Source organism: Nesoenas mayeri (genome assembly GCF_963082525.1).
Source record: "Nesoenas mayeri genome assembly, chromosome: 8".
NCBI classification, from domain to species: domain Eukaryota; kingdom Metazoa; phylum Chordata; class Aves; order Columbiformes; family Columbidae; genus Nesoenas; species Nesoenas mayeri.
Genome location: NC_137554.1, coordinates 5,787,669 through 5,810,632, shown reverse-complemented (window position 1 = coordinate 5,810,632; position 22,964 = coordinate 5,787,669). Strand labels below are relative to the sequence as shown.

At 46.4% G+C, this 22,964-nt stretch overlaps 1 protein-coding gene and 1 long non-coding RNA gene across 2 annotated transcripts in view; one reads left to right on the top strand and one right to left on the bottom strand.

Annotated features, from left to right (window-relative positions):
• The first annotated feature begins 13 nt into the window (after window positions 1–13).
• On the top strand, window positions 14–2,117 carry LOC308042923. The gene is made up of 3 exons (XR_013922432.1): window positions 14–61; window positions 550–699; window positions 1,344–2,117. It is a non-coding gene; the product is annotated as an uncharacterized lncRNA (long non-coding RNA).
• A 4,360-nt stretch (window positions 2,118–6,477) lies between these two features.
• COLGALT2 (collagen beta(1-O)galactosyltransferase 2) overlaps window positions 6,478–22,964 on the bottom strand; it is a gene marked incomplete at both ends in the record, with an annotated part of 47,304 nt that continues 30,817 nt past the window's right edge. Inside the window, 10 exons of the mRNA XM_080349109.1 lie at window positions 6,478–6,754; window positions 7,786–7,992; window positions 8,472–8,599; window positions 9,770–9,902; window positions 10,916–11,022; window positions 12,862–12,938; window positions 13,382–13,501; window positions 17,167–17,371; window positions 20,760–20,894; window positions 21,573–21,690. Of these exons, the coding sequence (XP_080205235.1) occupies window positions 6,478–6,754; window positions 7,786–7,992; window positions 8,472–8,599; window positions 9,770–9,902; window positions 10,916–11,022; window positions 12,862–12,938; window positions 13,382–13,501; window positions 17,167–17,371; window positions 20,760–20,894; window positions 21,573–21,690 (1,507 nt within the window). The remainder of the gene's footprint in view (window positions 6,755–7,785; window positions 7,993–8,471; window positions 8,600–9,769; window positions 9,903–10,915; window positions 11,023–12,861; window positions 12,939–13,381; window positions 13,502–17,166; window positions 17,372–20,759; window positions 20,895–21,572; window positions 21,691–22,964) is intronic.

The following is a 22,964-nucleotide window of genomic DNA, read 5'->3' as shown; positions in this document are numbered from 1 at the left end:
TGGGGACAGCACCGTCACCATCGTCCCTCCCAGCGCCACTGCCGAGGAGCCTCAGCACAAGGTAGGGCCTGGGCCCTGTGTTCAGCACAAACAGCCTGTGCGAGGCTGCTGACGCTGCCGGCGGCCCCAGGCGCTTGCCCAAGCCTGTGGGTCTTGACTAGAGCGTTGCGTGCAGTGGAATGGAGGGCCCTGAGCTCTGGGAAAGGCAGTTTTGGGGGGAAAGCTCATCTGCATCAGCCCAGCCTAATTGTGGGGCAGGCGGAGCAGCTGAGCAAGGGAGAAGCAGGTGAGGCCAGAGCTCGCCAGCCCTGGGGTTTGAGCTGCCAGGAACTGCCCAGACCAAGCCTTGTCTGGGCTGGGTTGTGTTCCCAGGGAGCTTTGTCCTACAGACTCTGCTCTCCTGACCTAAACTGCCTTCACTGGGCCGCTGAAGCCCTTGTTAAGGCTGTTGTGCTCAAGAGTGTCATCTTTAGCTTTTGGACCTTTTCAATTAAATGGTAATCAATGTGTTTGATCTCGTCTCCCCCCTTGCTGCCATCTGATGACAAGTGCTCCAAGAAGTGCCCCGACTCCGTGACTCCCATTACAACAGAAGTGCCGCCAGTCCTGCCACGTTACAACCAGCAGAACGGAGAGAGCTGCATCATCCGGACCAGCGTAGAAGAGGACAGAAGTGGCACCATCTACAGGAGCATCCTGGTGGGTGATGTTTTCAGCCCAGGTGACTTGAATGGTGCTTTTAGTTTTGGAAACACCTATTCACTGATCCAACCTCCTTGGCAGGGAAAATGACAAATGTTAGAAATCAAAACCTGTGGAGCAGAGGATGAGTGAGAGGTTTGCAAAGAGCATCTCTCAAGGTTTCTGCTCTTGAAATCGAAGCTTGTCTTTGATCAACAGTGCCAAGTGAAGCACTCTGAGCAAGTGCCGGCTTTGCTGCCCCTGCTCTTGTGCCAGCGCCGGCTGTTGTGTGTCCAGCTCAGCCCTGGGCTGTGTGACTGTGACACAAGGGGCCCCTTCCCCAGCAAACCCAGCTACAAGGCCCCGAATCTTTGCAGGACATCAAGAAAGTGTTTAGCACAGGACACTGTGGATTAATGGATGTGAGCAAACAGCAGCTGGGGCAGCTATTGCTGTGGATCCGACGGCTGCTGAGAACAAGGTCTCACCTCTGCAAGTGGTTGCTCTGGAGAGCAGGGGCTGTGATTTCCTGCTGCGTTTCTAGAGCAGCGGCTGTTGTCCTGAACTAAATCAACCACCAGGTGTCACAAAGAGCACGTTTTAGTATCTGGCAGAATCCAGGACGTAGTTACCAACGACTCCTTGGGACTCTGTGTTTGCAGCTAACGAACCAAGAGAAGGCTCCTGCTGTCATCCAGAGAGCCCTGGAGAAGCACAGCCTGCAGTGCGGCTCGGCTGGGGATTACGAGCTGGTACAGATCATCTCCGAGGACAAAGGTGGGGAAGCAGAACTCTGCTGCTTGACCGGCTCTGCTGCGTTTTGACGGCGAGAGTAACACGCGAAGCGACGTCAGAAACGCCGTGGACACGTTGTCACAGCTGCCGGTGAGAACAAACCCCTCGCGCTGAGCGGTGCGCCAGGTGACGCTCGCTCTGCTCCCTCTCTTGCAGAGCTGGCGATCCCACCCAAGGCCAACGTGTTCTACGCCATGAGCACCCAGGGCAACTTCCACTTCATCCTGAGGAGGAAAGCTGCAGCACAGGAGGAGCCTGCGCGTCATGGATGTTAATGGTTGAGCTTTGGATAGGATTTACTGTTTATGTTAGAAGTATCTAACGTTTTTTTCCCCAGGTTTAGTCTGGAGTTGATCTATTTTAATATGTGACCTGTATCTAATGTTTGAGCTTTGTAGAATATTTAGTATTTATATAACAAGTATATTACCTTTTTTCCAGTTTTTGTCTGCAGTTCATATATTTTCATACTTGATGTTTTTATCATATTTAATCTTTACCTACTTGTATAGAAACATTCATTAGTATATAACCTTTTTTGCACTAATTTCTGCTTGGAGTTACTATATTTCAATAGCTTAGCTTTAGAGAATATTTTAGCTTTGTATAATATTTAATATCTATAGAATAAGTACATAACCTTTTTTCCACTAATTTCTAGTTGGAGTTAATATATTTAAATGTTGTATCTGTATATAATATTTGAGCTTTATTTAATATTTTTATTTAATGAACTAATATTTAGTATTTTTAAATATTTTTAATTAATCTACTTATATTTAATATCTATTTAATATTTTTATTTAATGTACTAATATTTAGTATGTTTTCTATTTTTATTTAATGTGCTAATATTTAATATGTACATAGGAGTTAATATATTTAAATGTTTTATCTGTATATAATTTTTGAGCTTTATTTAATATTTTTATTTAATGTACTAATATTTAGTATTTAATGTTTTTATTTAATGTACTAATATTTATTTTTATATTTTTACTCAATGTACTAATATTTAATATTTATTTATATGTACATAGACCTTCCCCAATAATTTTTTCTGGAGTTGATGCATTATTTCATCTTTATATAATATTTGATCTTTGTAGAATATTTAATATTTATATGATAAATATATCGACTTTTTTCTACCAATTTTTGTCTGGAGTGAATATATTTTAATATTTGGTCTGTATATAGTGTTTGAGCTTCATATAATATTTAGATATACATATAAAATAAACAGACTTTTTTCCACCCTTTTTTCTGGAGTTAATAGATATTAATAATTGAGCTTTATATAATAGATCATTTATATATTTATACATTTATATTTATATAATATTTATTTATATAATATTTATCTAATAAATATGTAACTTCTTTCCACTAATTCTTCTCTTGAGTTAATGTATATTAAGATTTGAGCTTTTATAGAATACATAACCTTAATTCATATAATAAATATGTGAACTTTTTTCCCCACCAATTCTTGTCTGGCGTTAAAATATTTTAATATTTGATCCTTATGTGATATTTAGTCTTTATATAGATGTAACATTTCTATAATAAATACCCAAACTTTTTTCCACCAGTTCTTGTCTGGAATTAATATAGTTTAATATTTGCTCTTTATGTCATATTTAATCTTTATCTATTATTTCATGTTTCTATAAAAGTATGTAAACATTTTTCCACTATTTTTTGTTCTGGAGTTAATAGACGTTAATATTAGAGCTTTATATAATACATCATCTTTATTTCATATTTATATAATAAATAGTTTAACTTTTTCCCACCAATTCTTGTCTGGAGTTAGTATATTTTAATGATTGATCTCTAGATAATATTTGATATTTATATGATATTTAATCTTTATATAGTATTGAATGTTTCTTTAATAAATAGATTAACTTTTGACCACTAATTTTTGTCTGGAGTTAATACTTTTTAATGTTTGATTTTGTTTCTATGTAATCTTTATTTAATATTTAATATTTTTATAATAAATAGTTTAACTTTTGACCACTAATTTTTGTCTGGAGTTAATATATTTTAGTGTTTGATTTTATATTCTATTTAATCTTTATTTAATGTTTAATATTTCTATAATAAATATGGAAATGTTTTCCCACCAGTTCTTGTCTGGAGTTAGTATGTTTTAATGTTTGATCTTTATATAATGTGTGAGCTTTGTATAATACTGAATGTGTCTATAATAAATAGATAATCTTTTTACCATGAATTTGTGTCTGGAGTTAATGTATTTACATATTTGATCTTTATGTAACATTCAATCTCTACATAACCTTTACTGTTTCTATAATAAATATGTCAGCTTTTCCCGCTCAGCAGTCTCTGCGTTCATCTCTTTTCCTCTCTGAGATGTCACCGTGCTCTGAGAATTCCCACCTTTTCCCCATTGTCTCCATCACGCCATTTGTTGCTCGTGGCAAAAAGCCGACCCCGAATTTCAGCTGCCTCTTGCTTTCTGGTTGTACTGAAACTACCCAGGGGGACAACACACCCCAACACAACCTTAATCCATCTCCCTCAGATAAACACAACCTATTTGCGCACCGGGAATTTCACAGTGAGCACCGAGGCTACAACAGCACACAGAGAGCTGTCAGGTGATGGTGACAGCCTGGAACCGGTGATGTGCACCAGCCCTGCCTGTGACCTTGGTGTGAGCAGCTCGACTTGCTGCTCCCCTGGGGAAACTGCTCCTGGCTGCGGGTCTGTCACCCCCACTGCGGGGTCTCCAGCAGCCGCGGCTCCGGGGGCTTCGCTCTCGTGCTCCACAGCCGAGGACAAACCCCACGCTCACAGGAGAACACAGTAACTCCTGAAGCAGCCGAGCGAACGTCCCTGTTGAGCTCTGCTGACAGCATCTCGTTCCCCAGAGCTACAGCCTCACGCGTGACCCCACACGAGGCGGCTCCGCGCTGGGGCTGCGGGTGCAACACCCGCCAGAGGCTGCGCAGGGACGGCCCTGCCCGAGCGGAGCCACGAGCCGCTGCACAGCACAGGGAACACAGCAGAGCAGAGCCGCGCAGGAGGGTTTGCACCGGCTCCTGCCTTCCCAAAACACAGGCAGTTCTGAGCAGGGAACGCCCGGACAACACCGGCCCAGGAGCTGAAAGCGCAGACAGGGAACCAGCACCTGTCAGAGCTGTGGAACCGCTGGGCAGATGGAAATCAATAGAAAACTGCATCTACACACACATATAGGTGAAAGAACAGTCAGCTCGACCGAGGCCATGAAATGGACACATTCATCTAATTCATTACATTTTAATCCTTAATTTTTTCCCTCCCGCCCCTGAAACCATCAAACCCCTTGTACTATTAATAACTCGCTTCCTAAATCAACTAAAAAAAAAACCAACACACACCCCAAAAGAAATAAACAAACAAGAAAAAAAAGCCAAAACCCCACCCGTGGTGTCAAGTAGTTTATAATAAATTGCTACTGCCCTACTTAGGGAAATCAAAGTTAAACAGAACTCCCGCTTCCGAAGGCCACGCCGAGCGCCTTGCTGCCGTCCGGAGCAGCGCCGAGCTCCACCGCGCCTCACACGGCTCCGGGTTGCCGCTCCTAAAGCCAGAGCTGAGGAGGGAAGGAGAGGAGCTGTCAGAGAGCGATGTCCCCGCGGCACAGAAGGACCGCAGGGACGCCGTGGTGGAGCGACAGAGCCGCACGCCCTGCGCTGGCCTCCCTGCCAGCCCTGCTCCCACCCCATGAACAACACACACAGCTGCCATCTTGCACCAGGTTCTATGTATTATCAGACCGGCTGACAGGTAAGAACACGTCTTCTTGAGCACAAAGCACAACATCCGTCAGGAATTGTTAAAAAACAAACACAAAGGAAAGCCCAGGCACACACACCCAGCCGTACAGATCTCCAGCAGGTGAGTCTCTCGGTGGGAGGCGCAGAACATCCCAGCCAACCCAGGCAGTGCGGGCCAGCAACACCTGCCCTCTGAGAATCGTTCTTTTTTAAGAATAAACACCATACTCTGCAGCAAGCACATCAGAACCCATCCAAAAAAAGAGACAAGTTTGCTCCTCACGTGAAAAAATATCCAGACAAGTTGCCTTTCCGTCCCGTAACGCGCAATAATTCTATCGAGGCTGTCGAGGACAGTACGGCTGACAACACCAACATCTCGGTAAGTTGCTTTGGTTTGATAAGGATAATGTCAAGCAGTCCGTAACCAAACATTTTCAAGTCCCTAGAAGTCCTAACACTTGGTTTTATGGCCTAATCAAACAGGCCGGCAAACAGGCTGTCAGGCTTTGTTTTCCTGAAGGAACAAGTGGAGGCGCAGGGGGTGAAGCAGGACATGACATGGACCAACTCCTCCCTTTTGCAGCCTCCACTTCTGCTGCCGGCTCCCAGGATTTTAGGCACACCGATAGTTTTCTATCGCGGTGCGATGAAGGAGATGACCCGACTGACAGAGGAGCGCTGCTCCAGTGAGCTGGATGGTTTTGGAAACCATTTTGATTCCCTTTGAAAAAACAAACCCAAATACCCAAACATTCGCGCGCAGCTTCTCTCAGCGAACAGGGTTATAAAAAGCCTACGAACCTACGAGGACTAACAGTTACACAGCAGCCTAGTTACAGCTATCCAGAAAGGTATGAACACTTGTACACCTCTATATATTAATCTTTATAAATACAGTATTCTACACAAGGAACTGTAGAAAGACGTCATTCAAGGTTTGGTTTTTCTTTTACAAAAGCTTGCGAGGGCTTTTGTTCAGACCTCTGCTTTTTTTTCCCACCAGTCTGCATCACTCGTTCTGTTTCCTCCTTCACCTCCCGCCCCGTCCCGAGCGTCCCGGTCGGTGACACGTCAGGTCCAAGCCCTGTGCTCCGCCACTCGGCGCAGCGGGACGGGGACGGCGCGCAGAGCTGCTCCGCCACTGCCGAGGGGAAAAGCCGCAGCGCGAGGCAGGTTCAGCCGCCCACAGCGCCGCGGGCAGTCACAGCTCGTCCCTGGAGGCCGGCGCGTCCAGAGACGACTGGGAGGGCAGGGCGTCCTTGTTCTGGGCGTCGCTGTGGATCGTGCCCTGCTGCCGCGACTTCCAGGAGTGCGTCCTGTCCCAGTCCGTCGACACGGTCTCGTTGTCCCAGATGGTGGAGGTCTCCGTGTCGCTAAGGTAGCCGGGCTGCCCTGTGTAGTGCGTGGGGTAGACGAGCAGGGGTTCTGCTGAAAAGGCTTTCAAGTCTCTGGACTCGTAGTACTCCATGTACTTTGCTCTAAAGAGGAGAGAAAAAGCACCAGGAACAGAGTGAAGTGCTTATAACTGCGAGATGCTGAAGGGAGTGGAGCACCTCCCTTATGAGGAAAGGCTGAGGGAGCTGGGTCTCTTTAGCTTGGAGAAGAGGAGACTGAGGAGTGACCTTATTAATGTTTATAAATACATAAAGGGTGAGTGCCACGAGGATGGAGCCAGGCTCTTCTCGGTGGCAAACAATGATAGGACAAGGGGTAATGGGATCAAGCTGGAACACAAGAGGTTCCACTTAAATTTGAGAAGAAACTTCTTCTCAGTGAGGGTAACAGAACACTGGAACAGGCTGCCCAGGGGGCTGTGGAGTCTCCTTCTCTGGAGACATTCAAACGCACCTGGACATGTTCCTGTGCAACCTCACCTGGGCGTTCCTGCTCCATGGGGGGATTGGACTGGATGATCTTTTGAGGTCCCTTCCAATCCCAAACATACTGTGATACTGTGATACAAGCCCATCCACTGAGTTAACATGTCCCAAGCAGCACAGGTAGTTGTGGTGGTAGAGTCTGACCCTCTACCAACTACATTCAGCTTGAGAAAAATAAAACGTGAGCATCACAGTGTTACACGCTGCATACTAAGCACTGTGAGGTTTTGCATAGCTTGAGTCAAACAGCATTAAAACACTAAAGAACTGAATGATTATTAACCTGGTCTTTTGTCGGTTTAGATCTCAGTACTGATTGATAAATCAACATTTTTGCAGATGAAGCTGAAGAACATGAAGTGAGCTCCATTTTCTGAAGTGCCCCGCAGAGCACTCAAGTCATCAATCTGCTGAAAAACTGTAACGTGAATAATTCGGACTCCAAGCTCCAAAATTAATCATTTATATGTACCACACTAAGTGTGCACACATAAACAAGGGTATACACAGGCATATATAGATATTAACACATATGATATACACTACACAAATCTACGAACCAGATCTTAATCATTCAGCAAGACCAAGCTCACGTGAACCTGAGTAATGAAGACATCCGACCTACTTACACCGGGTGCTTGTTGTACATGACTGGCAGAAATTCATCCACCGGCAACATCTTGCCGAAAGGCTCCGCTCCAATGAGCTTCTGAGCCCCCTGGAAGGAGATCGCGTAGCCCAGGGTCCAGTACGAGTAATCGGCTTCCACCAGGTTCATGACGTTGGGAACTGCCTTCTCAGGCTCCTGCACCTGCATCCTTTTCCGGCCAATGTAGCTTAAAGGGGGAAAAGACCACAGAAATTGGAACCGAAATGCGAATGTGCAGCAGTTAGGAGCGCACAACTGCCCATGTCAAGCGGGGAAGGACAAAGGGTGGATCCAAGAAGCAATCCCTGACACATTTCTATCCTGTACCACTCTCAGACATCCAAATCTTAATCCAGCAGGTGGTACAGATGTGAAAGACTCGGTAAGGCAGCTGAGATGACACGGTCCAAGCCTCAGCGCTGAGCTGTGGCAGTTCCTTTGTCACAGCAGCGTCTCCAGATGACCAACGCTGCCCACAAAGCGCAGCAGTGGCACCCAACACAGCTGGGGCACCCCAGCACCAGCCTGGCCCAGGACCAGATCCGTCCTGATGGGAATAGCCGCCGAGAAGCCTCTGCCACCTTCCCCTGCACTCCAGTGTCACCCTCCATCTCTGCTGCTGATGTTCCCTGCGTGCCCAGAGCTTCCCGAGGGCCAGTGACTTACATCAGCTCCCAGTCTAGCTGGGCTTGTTCAATGTCATCCATCAGCTTCATGAGCTTCCTCTTGAACTGGTGCTCAAAGCGGACATCGTCCTCAATAACAAGCGTCTTCTCCAGTTCTCTGTTCACCACCTGAAACAAGAGGGTTCAGAAGTGATCATAGTGGCCCCAAAATCGCTGGGGATCATCCTGACCTGGCCCTGCCCTCTGGACCACACAGGTAGGGAGGCTGGAGAACCAGCCCCAGATTCACAGCTCAGCTGGGACAAGCTGCCCAAAAATATCCCGTGGCTGAGCATCTGCAATCTAGAAAAACCCTCCATGTGATGTTGCAGCACCTAGACCCGTGAGCTACCACCTAGCACAACCGCCTCCTCCTTTGACAACACAGCTGCTGTTCAGAAAAACCTGTTTCTTTTGGGAAAAAAAGTGTTTCTGGAATGTGGAGGATGATCCAGCATCTCCAAAGTCTGGCCCTGACAACTTAAAGAACGCACATGCAAAGGCATCCTGCAAGTGGGTTCCCATGCCACCATCTGACCATTGGTGATGCAGAAGTCTCAAGCCCCAAATCATCGCCTGATTTCTCAGTGCTGAAGTCTCTGCTGCTGGCTGAAAGGTATTTGGATCATCCAACCATCACGGTCACATTTGGGCAGCTCCTGCCTTTGCCCAGTCTTCTCTAAGCACCAAGTTGTTCTTCCTGCCTCCACATCCCACCTTGCTCGAAATATACCCTCCCGTTGGGCTGTGTAACTCCAGCACCTCTAACCAGCACAACCCAGGTCCTCTCAAGTGTTACTCCCCAGGTGACCAGGGACAGATGGAAGCTACAGCTATTACCACCCAAACAGTATCTCTTAGCTCAAGTAACAGAGATCCCTGCTGCTAAATTTATTTATGATACACCAGCTCAAAAAAAAAGCAATTAGCAGAGTCACTGGAACTTGCTTCAGCACACATGAAGAACCAGGGAAATAAAACAGGAGTTTCTTTAATACCATTTGTTCTTCAAAACCTTCTTGCCTTTCTCCTAAGCAAACTCACTCCAAATAGGCTATCGGATGGTCTGCAAAACCAATCGTGAAAGCATTCTGATAAAAATCACTCGGCAAACGCAAAGCAGAGCTGAGAAAGCTGAGCAATGTGTTCAAGAGAACTCCTGTACGCAATCCCCTACAAACCAAGGAAAACCATCCTACGCTTCCAGAAACTGGTATTATGTTGGTCCTGGGACTGTCCGTGTGCCTTCCCGCTGCTCCTGCCCTCAGCACCCTCCCCAGGGCCCCCGCACCCCCTCACCTCCTCCCAGATGTAGTAGTGGCTGAGGAAGCAGCCGATCTCTCCCCGGGTGAGGGGCCGCGAGGAGTACGGGTCCCGGTAACCCGGCAGCATGTCGATGCTGAGAGCTTTGAGCTGACTCGTGTTCAGCGCTCTGACAAAGAGAGAACACCTATCAGCATTTAAATAGAAAGTAAATTCAAGTCGGACGCAGGCGCAACGGGGGAAGCGCTACTGATGTTCAGAGATGAGCCGTAACTCATTAAATTCCCGCACTTGTCTCGCTCAAAAACTGGGAGAAAAATTAACTTACTGATTTACATTCTAAATCAAGCTTATAAATTATATCCCTAACTCTGCCAACGACTTCTTGTGCGACCATCAATATGTCAGGAGTTTGGTTTCAAATATTTTCCTAAGAGGTCCTGATGGGTGCCCAAGTCTCAGAGACCACTAGATGGCATGTGGGTTCCCACTTCCCTTTTTGCAAGACCCAGACCAAAAATTTCTGCCTTGATTTCTCATGATAAAAGCATCTTAACACACCTTAAAGTAAGGGCTATGTCAGGGTTAATACTGTAGCCCAACAGCTTTGTAGCACGAGGACGGACAAACCTCTCAGGAGATAATTGCTCTCACACATTTTTGCTGCTTTCTAATTGTGTGCAAGTGTTATAGTTCACAGAAAGGAGTATGATTTTAACCTGATTTTCATCTTAGGTTGGATCTTGAGAACAATTTCTTCCCCAAAGGGCTGTGGGGCATTGGAACAGGCTGCCCAGGGCAGTGCTGGAGTCACCATCCCTGGAGGGTTGGACAGACGGACATGAGGTTCTCAGGACATGGGGCAGTGCCAGGGGTGGGGAACATTTGGACTCAATGATCTAGAGGGGCTTTTCCAACCAAAATGGTTCTATGATTCTATTAGCCTGACCCACACCGCCCTGGTTCTCCCATGAAGACTAATTACAAAAGAAGACACAAACAGAGTAAAACTGCCCCAAAGCAGGGGCAGTTAGGTTAATAAAATGCTGGATAAATAGAAGTGATGTCCACCTCTCCCTCAGCCCATCCATCCCCAGCAGGAGGAAAGTCAGGGCACCCAAGGAGATGGTGCCCAGCACAACCCCCTCTTTGCAAACATCAGCAACCCCAGCCCAAACTCACTTCCCATCCACGGCCTCTACTATCTTGACCGCAATCTCCTGCTCGTAGAGAGTCCGCAGCATCCGATCCCGCCTGTCCTTCCGGCGCTTCAGGTTGATCATGAAAATCTGGGTTGAGGAGAGAGACATCAAGCTCACAGCCTGGGAGCGAGGAGGAGAAGTGACTTCTCATCCACACTCCTCCAGCAGCAGATCTTCAAATACCAGCTGTGATTTTATTCCATGTTGCGTAGAATTTGTCAGAAAGTTGGGGTTGGTTTTGAGTTGGAAGCTTAGAGGGTCATTCTTTGTCTAACAACTACTTTTTAAGGACGTTTTATGTCACAAGGAAACGCTGCTCGTCAATGATGAATAAAGGTGAGAGCAAACCAGTTACAGTCAAGTCTATAATTGCCAAAGATATAGGATGTTTTGATTTATATTAAACACAGTCAAACACAGTCCCAGAGGAACATCGACCCGCGTGTTTCTCCACAATGCCACCACTGCCTGTATTTAGGATTATCTGTGGGGTCACCACCCAAGCACAAGGACACAGCAAAGAGAGAATTTTTGTAAATTACTTCAGAATTCACAGAATTTTCACCAAAAAATCACAGGATTTTCACGAAATCTGCTGCTTCCCTTACCAGAGCAGAAAGCCCAGCACAGAGCCCAGATCGGGACTAGAGATGTCTGGGCCAGGCTCTGCCCAAACCTAAGCAGACAGAGTTTTTGGTGGGAGGCAGAGGACCAAAACCCTCATTCGCAGGCAAATTGCAAAGGGGCAGGGATGTTTTTCAGTCCCAGGCAGACAAGTGCAGCTTTGTAGCCTGTGGAGCAAAAACCTCGAGCCAGTGAGCAGCAGATCCAATTCTAGGTCAGCACAAATGCAAGAATAATAAATTGGATAAATAGAGCGCAGCCACAAAGGACAACACGGAAAAAAACCTACAACAGCTGCGCCCTAAACACAGACGCTCCAACAAATCGTGTTCGGAATTCACGGGTCGTATAAACAGATGTAGCAGAATAAGCCAAGAAAACAAAGGCTTCTCTGGTCTCCACAACTGCCACCCTGGCAGCTGCATAAAAACACAACTCCTGGTTAATTAAAGCACAGCAGATCCCTCTCCAGCCTTTCCCCTCAACGCCTGCACCCTCCGTAACGTGAAGAACAGGGAGGAGAGGGATTTCTGTGGGGTTTTGGGGCAGGACCGCTGTCAGGAACCACCTTTCTAATGCACTTTTAAAGGCCGTAGCAGAAAAATGCGGTGACCGAGCAGGGCAGGGGGAGAGCTGCCCCAATAAGGAGGGAGCACGTGTGGTTTCCATCCCTCCTAGACATCCCTATCTTGGGCAGAACTTGGCTGAGAGCCTCCCCCAGCTTCTCCGGGCTCCCCAGGGGAGAAAAATCATTCCCGTCTCTCAGTGGAAAGCAGGAGAGGTTTCCCAAAAGACCAGTTTTTGCTGCAGAATGGAAGGATGGCTAAGCTGCCCCACAGAGTCAGACGTAGAGGGAACAGCACAAGAATCGAGGGAGTTAAATGACGTGTTTTTCACCCTCACTTCTGCCATCTCTTCCTGGCTGGATTAAAACATCTGCACCATCAATGTAGGAAGCCCACAGATTTGCTGGGCACTGCCCCGGCACACCAACCTTAATCGGGGGTTTTGTAGCAGGTATGAAATGCCCACAGACCTGAGTGGCCTCATTTCTCCCCAGCAAATGCCAGAGGGCAAAAACACTCCCGGAGCCCTTTCCCTTTTGCTTCCCCCACCTCAGAAGTTCTCCCCACGTAAGGACGGCTATTTGCTCCTGGCAAAAAGCTGAAGTCCAACAGATGAGTGACTGGGAAAGAGCTTAAATGTGTGAAAAGATGAGAAAGGGAAATGGCTGGAAGGTCAGTTACAGGGAGATCCCAGCTCCTGTAGGTGAGAAACAGGAAGACAAGACACGTTCCTTACTTCATCAAATCCCATCTTGTCAGGGTTCTTCGGTGGAACAGAGACAAACTGCGAGGGTTCAACAGGAGGACGATCAACTGGAAGAGAGGAGAGATCTCAAGCATCACCTTCATGCACTGACAATAATGCATGTGTGTGTGTGTTTGCATGTCTGGACCTAAAGCCCCAGGGACTTCATCAGGCAGGAGTGTGTGTAGCAGAAAGCATCCACGTCACAGAACAGAAGCCAGCAGCCATCTGCCACACAGAGCTCAGGAGAAACACGAGGTTCTGCAGCATCCTCGCCACGTTAAAGATGCATTTTTGCATTTGATATGGGGAAGCTGAAGGGGTTTTGTCAACGGAGCTGACCTGACCATGAAGCAATTACATCTCTAGGTAGAAGAGCAGTGGAAAAATGGGAAACTGCGTGTCAAACCAGGATGAGAGCAGTTGGATCAGGAGGCAGACTCCCAGGTGTAAGAGAGCTCTACAGACCTTAACTTGGGGGTGTCCATCACAGCAGGGCACAGTAACTTACTCATTGCCTCGATGAGGGTGTGCACAAAGTTCTCAGTTTCTTCTTGCAGCGTCTGGTGCGATTTCAGGGGCATGGGAAGGAAACCATAGTGTTGACGGTTGCAGATGAACATCTGTATCCCTGGGGATCACAGGAAAAAACAGAAAATAGAGTCAGGTCTCTTAACAGAGGAGTTCGCTGCTCCGTTGCTATGTAGCCACAATCAAATTCATTGCCGGGAGCCCAGTCCCCAAAAGTTCTGCTTCATAAGCAAATGAAGGGGTTTAACTTAAATCCCTGGAAGGGTTGAACAAATGTGGAGATGAGGTTCTCAGGGACATGAGTTAGTGCCAGGGGTGGGTTAATGGTTGGACTCGATGATCTTGGTCTTTTCCAAGCAAAATGATTCTATGAAATTCAAGAACATCATAGTGCTATTTTCTGTTTCATTTGGCTGGCAGCAAGTGGTCTCTCCTCTGAAAACAATTTCCAGTTGCTCCCTAACCGAAGGTATCTTTAATTGCCATCAGTTTTCTCCTAGGAGAGACTGGAAACTCCCTCTTAGCCCAGAGAAAAGGTCTTTTTTGGCCTTTGCCTTCATGCTATGGAAACAATCTCACAGCAGAGGGCAGAAACAGCCTTTGGCAAAGCGATGTCTGATGTACACAGGTGATCTGCTGGGAGAACTGGGGAGCACCCCAGAAACCCCGTATCCCCCAAACCCCACCTGCACCGCTCAGACCCGACGCAATCCCTTCACAGAGCCAAAAGCAGGAGCAGGTTTGCACCCTCCAAATCAACCAGCCTCAAATCCTAGAGAGAGAGAGAGCAGCAGGGAGAAAGAGATGCTTCCAAAAATAGATGATACCGTAACTTCCTTCTGCTCATAAGCTTTTGCAACTGCTTGTTCAAGGAGCTGAATCTGAAGGCGTGGAACGAGGAGAAGATGCAAAGCTTCTCTTCGGAGCAGATCCGTTTGCAAGGGAGAGACCCACACAATGCTGGGAACGTCCCAGTGTGTGATCGGCAAGATGCTGTTCCCTCCAGACTCACCAGGAGTTTGCTCATTATAACTTTTATTTCTTTTTTTTAATTAAACAAGCAGAACTACCCTTGTCCCTCTAGGAAATAAATGAAAAGCAGACACTACCTGGTGAGAGTTGGTGCTTTCATGTATTAATCCTCCTAAATCCCTGGTATTTTTAGCAAGGCAGAATTATCTGCACTAATGACCCCGGTGTTTCTACTGTTTTAAGTTCTACAAGGAAATTGCTGGCTACACTGCTTTCCAAAACACATTCAGCTGTCAGCTGCAATTTAGGTAAATGGCAAAATAAAAAATACTACCTGCTGATATTAATGGATTTGGCACTGATCTAATCAACTAATCTTATCTGGCTCACCGATCTCCGTTTTTATCTTCCGCTGGCTTAAACACAGTTCATCTGCATAGATTCACACCAGTATTTCTGTTTCTTCTGGGATAAAAGTTACTTCAAAATGGTAAAGCTACCTTAAAACAGGGAGGGGGACTCGCTCTCTGGCTCAGGCTGAAGGAAACTCAGAAGGTCTGGCCAGCTAAACATTATTGTGCCAGTGCAAAGGGCTCTACGGAGACCGCCCTCCTCAATAAAACACCTGTGCTGGGTTTTGTTCTGTGTTCCGCAGCCCACGTCCTCTGGGCAGAAGTGGGACGGTCTCTGTGGAGCATCACAAACCACCTGCTTCGAGCAGAAGATTCGCTGTTGGGAAAATCGATGGGTTGATCTGAGGCGTTAAGTGCAGTACTTGGCCCGGACAAAAGCCAACATTGTTTATGGCTTCAGGGAAATAAGTGAAATTACTCTGAAGAGAAGTATACCTCAAAGTCCATCCATTTTTCACATTTCTGAACTTGGATGTCATCCTTTTATCCTGGGTGACAAAACTCAGCCCAGGACTCAACCCAACAATCTGAGAAGATCAGTGGGCCAGACTGCCGAGGTCGGCTCTGGAAAAAGCTAAAGTGTTCTGGGATGGAAGGAAAAAATGATGGGTTTGAATCCCTGAAATATTTCTGAAGCAGCTGGAGCTAATGCAATGCAGTTCCCAGACTAATTGGATGCTGTCAGAGGGAACAAGGGGCAGGTAGATTTGAGGGAACCTGCTTTGCCCACCGGACCTAAACCTCAGTTCTCCTTTGGAGCCAACATGCCCATGTCCTGACTCAAAAGGTCAGGGCCTCAAAGGTGCCCTGTGAGCTCACATCTTCCTCTACCTCCCAAGGGCCCAATTTCAGCTCTTGCTGCGTCTCCCCTCCCACTCACCCATGCTCCACATCCCCTTGAAGCTGAGTTTTAAAAAGCCCTGCTTATCATGCCAAGAACACCGTCTTTCGCAACAAGAAGGATGACTCAAAAGAAAGCTGCGAACAGCCACTGCGCTGCTCTGTAAGCGGTGGGAAAGGCAGATTTCTCAGCCTGGCTCTTCTCCAGAAGCTGCTGTTGACAAGCCACACTTCTTCACTTTCCCTCTACTTGTCTGCACCCCAAGAACAGCCCTTCCTTCTCACCTTAACTTTGCCTCCTTTACAAGCAGAGGACAGATAACACCAGCTGCACGTCACTCAGTAGACCCAAAACCTGACTTTTCCCAAGTAATTCACCTCACTAATCCAGCAAACCAGTCGTGAAGCTCTGAACAGAAGCGTGTTTCATCAGCGCCGCTGAGGTTTCATCAGCCATTTTTTCCTTTATAAGGCCCCAAACTTTGCCCTTTTCAACACAGGATGGAAAAGAACAATATGGATGGCCATTAAAAACACATCCTTCCCAGGAGCTCCTTTCATAGATGTGACACAGTTCTGCCAGCCAGGACTTTGCTGGAGACAGAATACCCACCAGATCCAAAAATAAACAGGACTAGACAACCTCAGCAGAAGAACAAGGGGCTGTAGCAGTGGTATCGAGCACTAAGAGACAGCGATTCCCCCAAGACACAGGGAGCTCCGCACACACCAACAGCCATTCCAAGTAAAAGAAGACACTGAGGTGGTGCCTCATCCCAAAAGGACTCCTGTGTTTCAGATCTAACTGAAATCCTCCCACTGTCTGGCAGAAAGTGGTCCCAGTACCAACTGGAGCCCCAAAGATCTCAAGGACCGGTTCTTGACTGGTTCTCCCAAAGTCCCAGTGAGGCGTCAAGTCTGCGGAGATTTTACTGCTCTCACACCAGCAAGAAATTTCCCCTCAGCGCTGCCCACAGACCCCACATCATTCCCTGAAAGCTGCACTGATTTTGCTTAAAGCAAACAGAACCAACAGAAGAAAAACCTCCTAACTCTCAGGCAACGCCTGCTGAGCTGCCACAAAGCGAAGCTTCATCAAGCACTGCGGGCAAGCAACTTGGGTTTTGTTTTGCACAAGCGCTGCAACGCCTAAAAAGTGTCTCTTGTCCTCATCCCTTCCTCATGGAGTCTCCTGGAAGTGGTGACTTTAGACAATTAGAGTGCCCTCCACTCTCACAGCTTTCACCTGTGCTCGCTACCATCTCGCTGGGACAAAAAACAAAGGTAGATGCCACTAATTTTGTCTCTGAAACACTGCCTTTGTCCATAGAATAGTTCCCATGTCTTTTGAAGCTATCTGTGATTCAAAACTGCACTGCCACTTGCTGCTGGTTGTCCCTGGCCAGATCCAAAAGAGAAAAGGGAACGGGGTCTCAACTCCCCACTGAAGCCAAAACATGGCTTTTGGTCTGTGAACTCAAAAGTAGAGATCTGCACGTCTCTACGAGTGAATCCTGTCCAGCAAAGGCTCCAGACATACCTGCTTGGCGACTGGAGAAGGCAAAGACCATGATATCGTCAAAGCTCCAGGTGTAGTCCTGATGCGGCGGGTAGAACGTCAGCTTGGTGGAGGCCTCTTTCCTCAAGTCGATGAGGAAGGTGGAATGAATCATCGGGACAGCAAAACAGCCTGTCCTCTTCCATTCCCGGATCAGGGGGTAATCCAGGGTCCTTTTGTAATAGCCCTGCAAACAGAAGCAGAGGGCTGGATGTTACAGGAGACTTCGGCTTCACAGCTGCTCCCCAGCAAAAGTTCCCACCCTTAGTCCTGCTCAGCAGAGACAGATCAATGCCCAGTTCTCAGATTTTGAAGTGTCCTCATTTTGGAAAGGGCTCAGTCAAGCGTTCAGAAACAATCTTCAACCCAAAAGGTTAAAATATGACCTTCTCTCTCCTTTTCAGCAGCTAATGGAAATTCAAGCCTTTCTGCTGCAAAATTCCCTTGCAACAGAGCTTCAAATCTCAGATTTTTTTTCCCCTGGCTCTCCAGAAACCTTTTTTTTTGCACATAGACTCTCAGGTCTGACCCTGGAAGCTGCTGAGCATCTGTGGCATCCTCTGTGTTCAACAGGCACAAAGGACATTCAGTGTCTCACCAAACAGGACCTGCAAATTATTTCTGGCCATGACCTAAAGATCTTTGCCAACCTTCCGGCACTCTGGGTGCGACACCCACCTTGTGCAGCTCACGGCTGGCTCTGCAGGTGCTGTATGTCTAAAGCTATCAGATTTGGAAATAAATACACTGAACTCCCCCTGAAATGAAGTCCTAATGCACCAACTGGACATCTGAACACGGCTGACGGTTGGGTCCGGAGTGGATTCTGGTCTTTACAGAAATGATGAGTCACTAAAAACAGTTGAAGTTACTTTTGATTTATATTTTCCAAGAGCATCCTAGCAACAGCCGAGCAAATCGCTGCAGAACCACTTTACCCTGGTTTTGCGCAGCAGCACCGTGTGGTGCATTTGTCTGTTTATGCATCTGCTGATCTGCCCTTTGGAAACCTTCTGAGCACACTGTGAGGACTGGGTATCTCAGATGTTCACGAAAAGCAGCGAGCGGGCAGAGCCCTCACTGGCATTCCTGCTGCGGGAAGGGTTAAAACATCCAACCTTTAACAGACATCCGAGAATGCCCACAGGTGAAAGATGCTGGAAACTTAATTTTTGTCCTCCTCCACTCACTCACTACGGGCTTGTGGGGCTTTTCACGGCTCATAAATCACCTGTAGCCAAGAAAGACTCCAACTTGTCAGCACTGCTGTGCTCTCCTAAGGATAGCTTCACGACAGCTAAATGTCAGGCTGTCTGCAGAGGCGTTTGGCTTTGTGTTTTAGGGCGTTCTCCAGTTCCTGCTCCCTCCCCGAGTCCCCAGGGCGAGCAAGGCTGAGAGCACGAAGCTGCAGGACTGCGAGCACAGAAACAAGCAGCAGCAACTAAGAGAAAAGGAAAAAACAATGAAGTGGGAACTTTCCTCTTTGTTTGAGCAGCTTTTTTCAGCAAATTCTGCAAGATGCATTTGCTGCTAGGGTTTTTTTGCCCTCCTTTTCTCAGTCATCCTGGTAATGACGGAGATTTTCTGCTGGAGAGGTAACAGCAGAGGCTGGCGCACACTGGCAGAGACCCATGTCAGGCTGTGGAGAACTGCTGATTTACATCAGGACTTAACTTTAAACACTTAAAGGGCAATGCCTTTCCTATAAAGTTTATTTCTCCATTTTAAAACAAAAACTGAAACAAGTAAACACACCCCCACACACCCCTTTTCTTATCTGTGTGTTTACTTCCCAAGAATTCGGCAAGTCCAAGACCTTTTCCTGCTATTTTTACTCAATTAGTCAGTCCGAACTGTGGAATTCCTTGCCATAAGATGGTGTGGGGGACAAAAAAGAAAAGATTCAGTGATTTCTGTAAAAGAAAAAAAATAATCACCGAAAGCTTTAAAAACAAAGACCTTCCTCAAGAAATCCTAGAGAAGGAGACTGCCAGAGGGTGTTTTACACCAGAAGAAGTGGGAAATGGAGTTTGTTCTTCATTTCACTCCAGCAATAATGACAATAATTAGTAACCGGCTAGCTCTCTGGAGTAAAGCAAGAGGGTAGGAAATGGCTGGAGCACGGAGTCTCTCTAACATCCCCAAGGGATGATGAAACACCTGCCAGCAGCAGAGTAGAGAACAGGTCAAAAACTTGATCTCCTTATTGAGGTTTACCTGTGGACTTGGGGAAATGAGCATTCATTATAGTCCTCACCTCAGACTGTGCGGGAGAAGAATGGACTCCGACAACTCTATGAGAGTTATAAACTGAAGCTGTTTAATGTAAAGTTTGATCACGTTATATAGTCTTAAACTGCTGATTTTGTAGTTACATTACTTATACTTGGATAATTATAGTTAGATTACACGCTGCTTACATTTCTCTAGCTAATACATGATTGGTTGCTATCTTAGACATCATCACCTCCCTTGTCTCGCCACAAACTACTTTAATTCCTCATTCTCCTCTTGCTTCATCAACTTTCTACGCCGTTCTGTGTGGTCAAGGAGCTTTCAATGACCCTTCACTTGTGGCCTAGATCAGCTCAATGCAGTCTTGCTCACTGCGCGGACGTCCCTTTGTTTCCAGAAACGATCCCACAAGATTGAATGTCTGAGAAAGCCCATCTAGAGCTTAGTCAAGAACATTCCAAAGAAAAAGAGTGAAAAAAGGCAAAAAATCACCACTGACCCACACTCACCACAGCGATGTGGATCTACTTGTCATTCTGGCTCTAAAAATGATGCTATTCCTACTACGCAGCATCTTTGTATCAATATTTACTGCAGTACATACGATTTGACAAAGAAGCGCAAAACTAATTTCTACAAGGCAAACAGTGTTGCCCCAACACATAGATCTTGTTCACGTGTGAGAAAAACAACCTATATACAATGGAAAGCTGTAGAAAGAAAAGCAAATTCCTCTCTGATTAGCATCACTACACAGGAAAGCTTGTCTAAAATTATGTACCAAGAGATTTAAGGCCATCACACAAACATATGGAGCGACCTCAAATAAATTCTGGTGTGCGTATCAGTATTTTCTATGTAGTTAGTGGGATTGTGTCATTTGCCAGGACTTTTGGCTAAACAAGCTCAGCTTCCTCCAGATTCAGCTTTTTCAAGCGAGGAATCTCAGACAAGGCAGCAAGTTCCAGCTATGTGCCTGCACACCCAATGCAGAACACGCATTGCTTTGCTCATAGCTACGGCTCGGTTAGAAAACAAAGCCTGACAAACATTTATAGACCCCAGTGTCCTCTCTGCCCTTATTCCCAGATTTCCTATAAATGTACCGACCTTTCCCAAAGGTACCCACCAAGATTTGGGATGCCGCCACTCAGAGAGGTGCAAGCTGAGCTGAGCGCTCGTCACCGAGCTACAGCAGCTTCTTTTCAGAAAAAGGATGCTACAAAAACAGAGGGGAAAGCCCACGGGACAGAAACCATAACCCACCACTTCACAGACACAAGAGGCCTTTGCAAACACAGCTCGCACAGTCACCCCGCAGCGTTCAGGAGGTCACTTGCCTGGGGGGTGATGCCACACCAGAAATTTGAGTAGAGAGAGCGAGACTCGAGCATTGGCGCCACCAAGGTCTTGTTTTCTGCTATCAACAGGTTCAGGGTTTCTGGGTTGGTCAGTAAGTTATCTGTATCAATAAACTAGAGAAGAGGGGAGGAGAAAAATAGATTTGTTATTAGATTAAATGATATGCTTGCCATGATGATTTCTTGGGAACAAGGCAGTCAGAGGCATGAGGTTGTCAAAAAAACCCAAAAAGCACTGAGCTGGTGGTTTTGATACCGTAGGACACATCTCTGTTAAAGGTACATTACGAGATGGGAAGAGATGCGGAGTTTCCCTCGCACTGCGCGGAACGTTCCTCCAACACTGGGGCAACGGAGCTGCGAGGGAAAACATCATTCAGGGTGCGTTTATCCTGCGAAGAGCATCACTCTTAAAAAGTGGCCTCAGAGGCTGCTGCAGTGACCAAAGCCACATATCTGTTCACAACTCTTCTGTAGAACTATTTCCCTTACATTTCATCGCTAACAGGTGGGTTTTCCATCTGAGGGACCCTTGCAGGTACCTACCCACCACCAGGACTGTGTTCAGTCCTGACTGCTGTGCAAAAAAGTCCATGGGCTTACCCATGGGCTTCTCTCTCCAGCTGCAAACTCTCTTGCTCATCAGACCAAGAAACATCACATAGCATCTCACTGCAGAGAGCTTTTTGTCTTTAGATGGACAGGAAACTTTTTGGCAGCCCCAAGTTATCAGAGTGACGAACCGAAAAGCTTTTGCCTGAGGACAGTTAATAAATCAAACCTTGTATTTACCAGGATGTAGTCTGACCACTTCTCTCGTGCAGCACGCAGGGCTGCCTGTCGGAGTTTCATCACGTGAGTGAATCGGGAGCTTGGCCAATGTTTTGGCCCAAATTCTTCTGGGTAAGACCTAGTAAAAAAAAACCAAAGAAAGTGACTGCAACCCATGTCTAGAAACCTATTGCACTAGTTAGGAAAATTAAAAGTTCCCTTGCTACCTTCTTTCCAAAATAAAAACAGTGTTAGAGTCACCTCAGGCAACCCAGGAGCGGTTTTGAGAGAGAAAGATTCCAAGTTTCGTGCTGGCATGTGTACACAGGGCACTGGAAAACAAGCAGCGCTGCAGCGTTTTGGGCTGACCAAGTGACTGAAAGCAAAACAGCACCATCAAACAAACCCAGGAATTTCTTCAGCGGCATCAGGCCCTGATGTAAGCAGAGGTTACACCACCAAAACGAGCTGAAAGCTGATTTACCTCATCTGACCCTCCGGTAGAAAGTCATCTCTCCTCTGCTACAATTCAAGTTTAAACTATAAACGCAGCTTCCTTGAGCCCAGTAGAATCAACAGAACGGAGGATGAGAAGATGAAGGCAATTTGGATTCCCTTGGGGTCTGGGCATCACTAGTAACCGTTAACACATCCTGCTAACAGCTCTTAAATCTACAGACACCCAACGCCCAACCCCAGGGGCCCAAGCACGTGAGTGAAGTTACACCCGTGTCTCTGTTCTCAGGATCAGGTCCAAAAGCAAACGCTTTGTTATAAAGATGGAAGGAAATGCGGGGACAGAGCCCTATGTGGAATAACAAGTCAGGATTTTGAATCAGCGCCAGCGCAAGCCAGTGAAGGAGCTAAGAATTTAAAAAACTTCTGACAGAACTTCAAAAAGTCAAGTTTGATAGGATTAAGAAAACTCAATATCAATGAAAGGATTTACAAAGTCAATATTACAAGCATTCCCTGTGGGTTTGTACAAGTGCCTCACCACTGCACTGAGGACCGTGGAAGTAAAAACAAGCCTAAAGAAAAGGGAAAACGATGTAATATTCCCTGATGGAAGAAATAGAAAACAGAACAAAAAAAGGAACAGCTTATCTTGAAAAAAAAAAAGAGCAATACAAATCAAACACACACAGTTCTTTCTCTTTGAAATTCTGCATATAAATAGGTGTTGCTTTTCGTTCCTTAGAAGAGGATTCTCTTTAAACCTACCATTGTATTTCAAAGCAATGATCCTGCAAGTCATGCAAAGGTATAATATACTGAATTAAATCTAGTTCTCTGGCTCAGAACTTACTGAGTATTCGATGTCTCGGACAGAACTTTCATAGACACTATGGGAACGGGCTACGATTTCTCTGCTTCCTTGAAAATAAAGAATGACAGTTTTTATTCCCTGTA